General features: G+C 28.5%; 1 protein-coding gene across 1 annotated transcript; it reads left to right on the plus strand.

Moving 5' to 3' along the window:
• Positions 1–6,337: 6,337 nt before the first annotated feature.
• On the plus strand, positions 6,338–7,134 carry LOC141680743 (AT-hook motif nuclear-localized protein 29-like). The gene is made up of 2 exons (XM_074486880.1): positions 6,338–6,656; positions 6,749–7,134. The coding sequence occupies exons 1-2, from the start codon at positions 6,338–6,340 to the stop codon at positions 7,132–7,134; spliced, it is 705 nt and encodes a 234-aa protein (XP_074342981.1).
• The last annotated feature ends 898 nt before the right edge of the window (positions 7,135–8,032 follow it).

Below are 8,032 nucleotides of genomic sequence, written 5' to 3' on the forward strand. Positions count from 1 at the left end.
TAATCTAATGAACTTACAAGAAGAACTCGAGTTACATTCGAGATTTAATATTGCATGAATCAAAACGACATGCAAGTCGTATTTAAAAACTAAAACCACAATTAAAAAACATTAATCTAATGTCTAAAGGTCATAACCATCCACCATGCTTAAATAACATATATTAATATATTTTATTATATACTTATTATTATTAATCTAATTAATCATATCAAGTGCAACATATATGAAACACTATTTTACAGAACAAACTCCACTGAAAATTTTGAAAAAAATATCATAATCAAAATAGAAACTTTCTGCTTGATTCTTCATCTCAGTATCATTGTATCATGTACATACAGTATGTTCCAGTCCCCTATTGTGTCCATACACAATTAATCATAATAAAAGTCATCTCAGATCATCAACACATGCATAATATCTTCATATATATCATGGAAGATCATCAACATATATAATATCATCATATTTATCATGGATAATCATTAACACATGCATAATATCATAATATCTATCATGGAAGATTATCAACACATGCATAATATACAAATCGGAAACATATAGTCATGACAGAATGTATACATGATATTATCATCAAAATCAGTAAACACATAAATGAATTAAAACCTTTCGCAAGTAGCTATGATTCCATTGTTGGGTTTCGGGATATAAAAACACAACGGAACAATAAATAAAACCATAAAAACAGATAAAAACTGAAACCCACCGCAGGATCCATGCGAAAAATATTTAATTTGTGGATGAGATATTTACCTTAAAGTATTTTACGATTATGGTTGTCAAAAAGAGATCATTACTTCAACCCAACACCACGTATCTCGCCTTAACGATCTACGTCGTATAGATATCCACACGAAATCCGGTACGGAGGAGGCGTGTACTAGCACCAGAAATTGAACTCGTTCTTCTTCTCTCTCTCCCTCTTCTACTAGGGTTTTGTTATAAAAACGTAGTTACCTAATTCAGCCCTAAAAGAGATTATATATGAAAGAAAAAAAATGAGTTATAACCCTAATCCAACAATATAGTCATATTAAATATTAAATTCTAATTTATTGTCTAATTAAGTCTCACTTAATTATCCAATAACTAAATTTCTAATTTAATAATAATATATTTGAATTTCATTTAATCTATTAATTAATTCCAACTTAATTAAAATTAAATAATAAAAAATTCATATTTAATTCAAATTTGAGTTTAAATTAAATATTACTCCAAACTTTCTTTTTGCGTTGACCCTATAGGTTATTATTATGTTGGCAAATTATTAAATATCTCATATTAAAATCATAAATAATGAGTGGCATCCAAAAATACATCATTGCTACGCAAGTAATAATAATTAAATCGGTGATCGATTAAACCTTATAATATAATCCATCTAACTATATATTATAGATTAAACTAAAGGCATGTTATGTATCATCCTCTTCATGGTTTAATTGCGGGTTCCTTGATCAATGAGTAGACTATCATTCCAAATCAACATTTGAGCGCGGCGCCACGCATTTCATAGTCTAGCTCGCACAAGAGGCAAATATTATTACTCCCAATAGGAAGGTTAAATCATTTCTAGATCATTCATATTTCTCATTTGATTTTTTATACATCTAAAGTCCAATTTCATCATTACCCGGTCAAAGGCAACTTTTAATGTAATATAAGAGTATATTAATCATCATATACAAATATAATGATTTCAAGTGGAAGGACCATTACATCATTATCATTGTGAGAATTACTTATCAACCCACATGTAAAATCTCACATTTGGTCTCTCCAGCACCATGTATATTTACATCTACCCGTGTTTTCGATTTTACTATCACTATACCTATGATCAATAAGATGTGATTATCAGTCAATAAACACACTAGTCTTAATGCATTATTATTGTCCCATAATAATAACAGTCGACTAGGGATATTTAGGATATAATACTAGTGACGTACTTAGAGATATAGAATTCATATAATATTAAAAGGACATTTATTAATCTAATATTTATATCGCAGTAAATTAAGATATAATAAACTATGAAAGAATAATCGATAGAACATAAATATTAATAATCCAAATATCATAAGCAAAATATAATAGGGTTATATGTAGGGCACAAATACTAACAATAACAACCTAAACAACATATCTAGAAGATTTTTTTAAAACTTAATTAATCATCTTGAGAGTCTTCATTATTTTAGCATTTCTTATATCTTTATCCTAGCATGCATTCTTTTATGTCATAATCTTTGATCACAATTGTCTTTGGCAACCTTGTCTTTTTGCCTTCATTAGTGAATTTAAATTCATTTAGAGTAGCTTTTTGCATACAACTCTTCATACGCTCTCCAAGTGTGCTTGTTCCTCCCTTGTTAATTACAATAGCAAGTCTTTGTGAAAGAACTACCATGAGAAAATAAGTATTTGAGAGGTCTCTTGGTCCCACCCTAAACACTCTAAGATCCTAAAATTATTTGTTATCTCATGTCATTGTCCAGTACGTACAATTTACATAACATGAATATAAATTGTTAGTATTAATGAATACCTAAGTTCATTTAAAAATTGAAAAATGATGGACAACAAACTAAGAAAAGTAATGAAGGGAAGAAATTTTTTACCTAAACAATCAAGATGTGAAAAATGAAACAGATGTGCAAGTAGCAGAGGAAGAAGATGAAAAGTTGAAAAATGAAAATGAAAATCGGTGGGAGAAAACTACAGCTTTATAAATAGTAATTACAAATTTTTCTACTATGCTTGACTTATATTTCCTAAATATCAATTATAAAGTTGGGCGTCATTTTTAACTTTTTAAATTTAGATGCTCATTTTGAAGTTTTGGATTAGAGCCCTCATTTTAAATTTTTTATAGAATTATGGTTTCCTGCATGGGGTAGGTTATAGGTTTTGACTTCAATATTGAATATTTAACTTTAAGCCCAATTTCAATTTTTTTGTAAACTATAATTTTCAACCATATCTTCGATTTACCATCAACTTGTGGTAAATTAAGACTTTGGTCATCATTTTAATTTTTTTGCACATATAAGGCTGTTTTAAATTTTTTTAGGAAATTATCAAAATTGTGAAAGAATTTTTTTATGAAACTTTATTATGTGAATCATTATAATCGACTTTTCATTGTAAATTCAATTCAAATGTGCTTTACCAATCACACTTTTTTGTACATATAATTAATATATATTTATATTAAATATTACAATTGGATCACCCAAAATTTATAAATAATCAATACAAACTATTATTTAAAAAAAATTATATTAAAATATTTGCAAATGAGTAGTAGAAATCGTAATATTTACACACATGTGTATTTCATTCCTGTTGGATCCTTCAAGGAATTTTTTAAAAACATTAATCAAAACATATTACAATTAAAGCATTGCAAATGAACTTCAAAAATCACAACACTAGACATACATGACTAGTTCACTCGTGAGATCACGAATGAATTATTCAAAAAATTAAAAAAAATTAAGTTTTAGCCCTAATCATACCCAAAAATCTTAACCATAAATTATAATATTCAAGCTAGTTTTGACCTTCAACATAGGTATATGTGGTAAATTAATATATATAGGGGAGAAGATAGAAGACGAAAGCGTTTATGTTCCTCAATCTTATTTTATTTTTCTAATTTTCTTAATTTTGTGAAATAGTAAATATTAAAAATTACAGTTACATATATTCTTCTAAATATAATATTATCGTTCGTAATATTGTTTTTTTTTAAAATTTTTGTAATTTATAAGAAAAATATTCAATAGAAGTCTTGACTAATAAGTTAAATATTTAATATTTAATTGAGTAAAATCTTGACTAACAAGTTTGGCAATGTAAAAAGCAACTAAATAATCTTATATTATATACATAAATGCCAATCGTTTGACTTCAAAAATAATTTTCTATTACAATTTCAAACTTTATTTTTCATGTTATTGTAATTTTTCGGCTATTCATTTTGTTAAGCCTTTAAATTTGTGTTAATTGTTTGATTTTTTTATGAGTTTCAGAGTGTTTTGTTTAAGAAAGAATTATGGATGCTACTAGACTTAGTGGTTCGTTTCATATTATTTGGTTAAAAGTATGTTACTCCAAGTTTATATTTAAGTATTTTTGATGCAGTCAAGAAATATAGTGGAGCACAATATATGCTACAGGGGTAATAATAAATTTTACATACATTAGCAAAACACAAGTATAAGCTCATTATAGAAATCGGTCAATTATATAAATCGACCAATTTTTCAAAAATCATCAATAAATCGCTAAGAAACCCGTCCAATATTTTACTGGGCTGCTAAATTACCGATAAATCATTCGATTTGTCAAAATTCGCACGATAAATCACATATCAATAACTAAACCAAATAGTTTTAATTTCCAAAATTAATAATCATGAGTACAACAAAACAACCTATATTTTTTATATATTAATGCATTTTCGCATGTATATATTATTGTAATTATAAAATATCTATTTTATTTTCAATGGGGCACGTATATAAGTAAATGCTATCATATTTAATAATAAAATATTTAATAATTTCTTAAAAATATTTGTATAGTCCCCGTGAAGTGTGGCTTAATGTCTTGGTCCAGTGAAGTGTGACTTAATGTCTTGGTCTAGTTGTATAATGATTTCAATGTGTTTTATCTAATTTATAAATTTTTGTAACATATTTTAAAATATCATGAATTTACCATAATCTTCTAGAAAACTTCATAAAAATTTCATTACAATCCAAAAATTTTATAAAGTTTATGAAATAAATTTGAATATCATCGACTTTAAAAATTTATAAAATATTACTTCCTTCATCTCACTAGATTATTAACATTTGAAATGGAGTATCGACATACATTTTAATACTTTTATCTAGTATAGTTTTATAACTCATATTTAAAATTTTCTTTTTCTGAATAAAAGTTTAACCTTTAAGCTTTTATTGAAAAAAATTAAAAACAAGTTACGGAACTATAGTAAATAAGAACCTTAAAATACGTGCTGAACTTTTTGTTTCAATCGTTAAGAACCTAGTGAAACAGATGGAGTAATTGATTGTCTCTGATATGTGAATAGAATAATATTTCAATAAAAATCAATAAATTTTTAACCAGATATGACAAATTTAATGAATATTTTAAAAGTCTATCAAACAGTCACAAATTTTTAATATTCAAAAATATATGTTATAATCCTAATTAAATATACCTTCGTAAATATAACTAAAAATGCCCTTAGTTTTTAATGTTAATCGCCATACGCGCTACCTCCAGTGTTAATAAGTTAATCAAATCCTAATTTACTTTATAAATTTATATAATAAAAATCCTCCCGTTTACATTTGATATTTATGATCGACATCTTCATTCACCTGATCACTTATTTTTTCAGTGTGTAATTAGCTAATCAGTAATAATCAAATCTTCATTATGTACACAGGCACCGTAAGATAATAAAAACCAATTATTTTGAATAATGTTATTGATCTTTGCGGTGCTTATTGTCCTAAAAAATAAATATTTTCCGCACAAATTAACAATATAATATATGTGTATGTCACGTGCTAAAAGATCACTTCCCTAAAAATAACTAGCAATTAACAATCATGATACGGGCATGGTACGCGCCATCTAATTATGCAACTAGAGTTTGTCCGTGCAACTCACGTGCTAGGAAATTAGCAACTAATAATCATGTCCACCATAAGATAATAAAATCCAAATATTTTGAACAATGTCATTGATATTTGCGGTGCTTATTATCCTAAAAAATAAATGTTTGCCGCACAAATTAACAATATAATATATGTGCATGTCACGTGCTAAAAGATTACTTCACTAAATACGGGTATGGTACGCGCCTCCTAATTAAGCAACTAGAGTTTGTCCGTGCACCTGTGAGAAAATTAGCAACTAATAATCAAAAACCTAGTAACTAATAGTGAAGCAATTAGCAGTATGCCACTAGGTAAATATATACAAAATCCATATCTGAGCAGCAATTTAGTCCGTTGCTATATTTGTAACAGACCCGTGACATACAAATCAAAGAAAATAAAAACTAGTCAAAATCTATTGGATTTTAGTTTTTAATTTAGTCATTAATTTACTCCAATATCGTATGAATATCTACATAAAATAATTTTGAAATCCATAATTATTGCCTAATCGGTTTTAAATCAAAGTTGTATTTTAAATCATATAAATGTAAGGCACTACCAACATGTTGTGATATAGTAAATCAGTAATGATCTAGAGTTTTATGTTACATTTATAGATGGAAGGCGATAACAACCAAAGCCAAGACTCTTCCCAAATAGTTCAACAGTTACTCCCACCTCATGAACACCACCACTCTGATTTTGAAACCAATACCCTGAACAACACCAATCCCCAGAACAACTCTACAGGGGGTGGCGGTTTTTTCCCAAAAAGTTGTCCACGAGGCCGTCCTCGTGGCTCCAAAAACAAGCCTAAGACTCCTGTTGTCCGTAATTGTGAGAGCTCCAATGTTCTCGAGGCGCACGTTCTTCAAATTTCATCGGGCGCTGACATAATGGAGACCCTTAACACATATGCAATGCAGAGAGGCAGAGGTGTGTGTATCTTTAATGGGAAGGGGACAGTTTGGAATGTTATCATCCACCAACATGCTTCTTCTTCCTCGTCTGGGGGCTTACACTGCCAGGTGCTTTTGAGATTATTTCGATTACTGGGACAGTGCTTCCTCCCCCGGCTCCACGAGGATTCGGGAACCTATCGATCCTTTTATCAGGAGGACAAGGGAAGGTTCTTGGGGGAAAAATGGTAGGTCCGCTGATTGCCAAAGGTGCAGTTATTTTGATGGTGCCTACTTTTGCTAATGCGGTATTTGTGCGTATACCATCGGAGAGGCACGGGGCAGCAGAGCGGGAAAATGCAGCAAATGGTGCTAATCAGGTGCAGGAGGTTCAGCCACTGATATCTCAGGCATTTACCGTGATAGGAAGTGTTGGTACTAATCTTTCTTTGTTTAATGCAGGGCGTGCTGTAGATTTGCCAAATAATTTTGTTGCACCAGGGTCTCCCTTTTAAATGTTGAATCAACAACCCGTGTATTTAGATAAAAGGCTTTTAGACAATATTTCTTTTAGTGGGTTAATTTTTAAGTCAAAAAGATCGGTACTTTGAGATCTAATAAAAATTTACAAATTATTTAATGATAGAAGGGTATTCTCTTTGCTAATTTATGAACAATGATTTCTGAGATATATACTTTGTTAAGTTCATAATTAAATAATTACAATTTACTTGATATTTTTTTAATTAATTAATTTATTTACTAGAAAATATGCCGTTTTAATTGGAACTAATAACCAACTCATCATTCCATATTAGCTTAATCAAGATATAATCTATTGGTCATATCTCTAAAACAAAATTTACTTATGCAATGTGTTAATATTTTTAATCAACAAAGTTAATTATTTTAAAACAGAATTATTCTCACATCTCTTCTATGAAAAAAAAACCTTAATAACACATAATATTCCATTAATTTATCATATAATCCAATAAATACCTAAGAAAATTTGATGCAATGTAGTTACATTCAACTAATAAGTATTTCATAACTCCTTGTGATTTACAAAACCGACATAATGTTGGGTCCAGTTTTTGGTCAAAAAAATTATATAAACTATAAATAAAAATAATTTAAATTTGTTATTTGTCAACTAGAGTTGTTATTTTTTATAATAGTTTACAAATTATACGAAAGTCTATTATACCAGTTGGTAACATGTGTGAAGTACGAGCCTAAAACCCTAAACTATAAAATATCAAATATTACATTTACATCTCTCCAATGGCCTTTTGTTTTGGCTACTTTGGAAAAAATGGGATTCTCATCCCCTTTAATCTCTTGGATTAAAGCTTGCATTTGTACAACAAAGTTTTCTATCAAACTTAATGGCATTGTTCACAGTTACTT

This window comes from Apium graveolens, chromosome 8, assembly GCF_009905375.1.
Source record: "Apium graveolens cultivar Ventura chromosome 8, ASM990537v1, whole genome shotgun sequence".
NCBI classification, from domain to species: Eukaryota; Viridiplantae; Streptophyta; class Magnoliopsida; order Apiales; family Apiaceae; genus Apium; species Apium graveolens.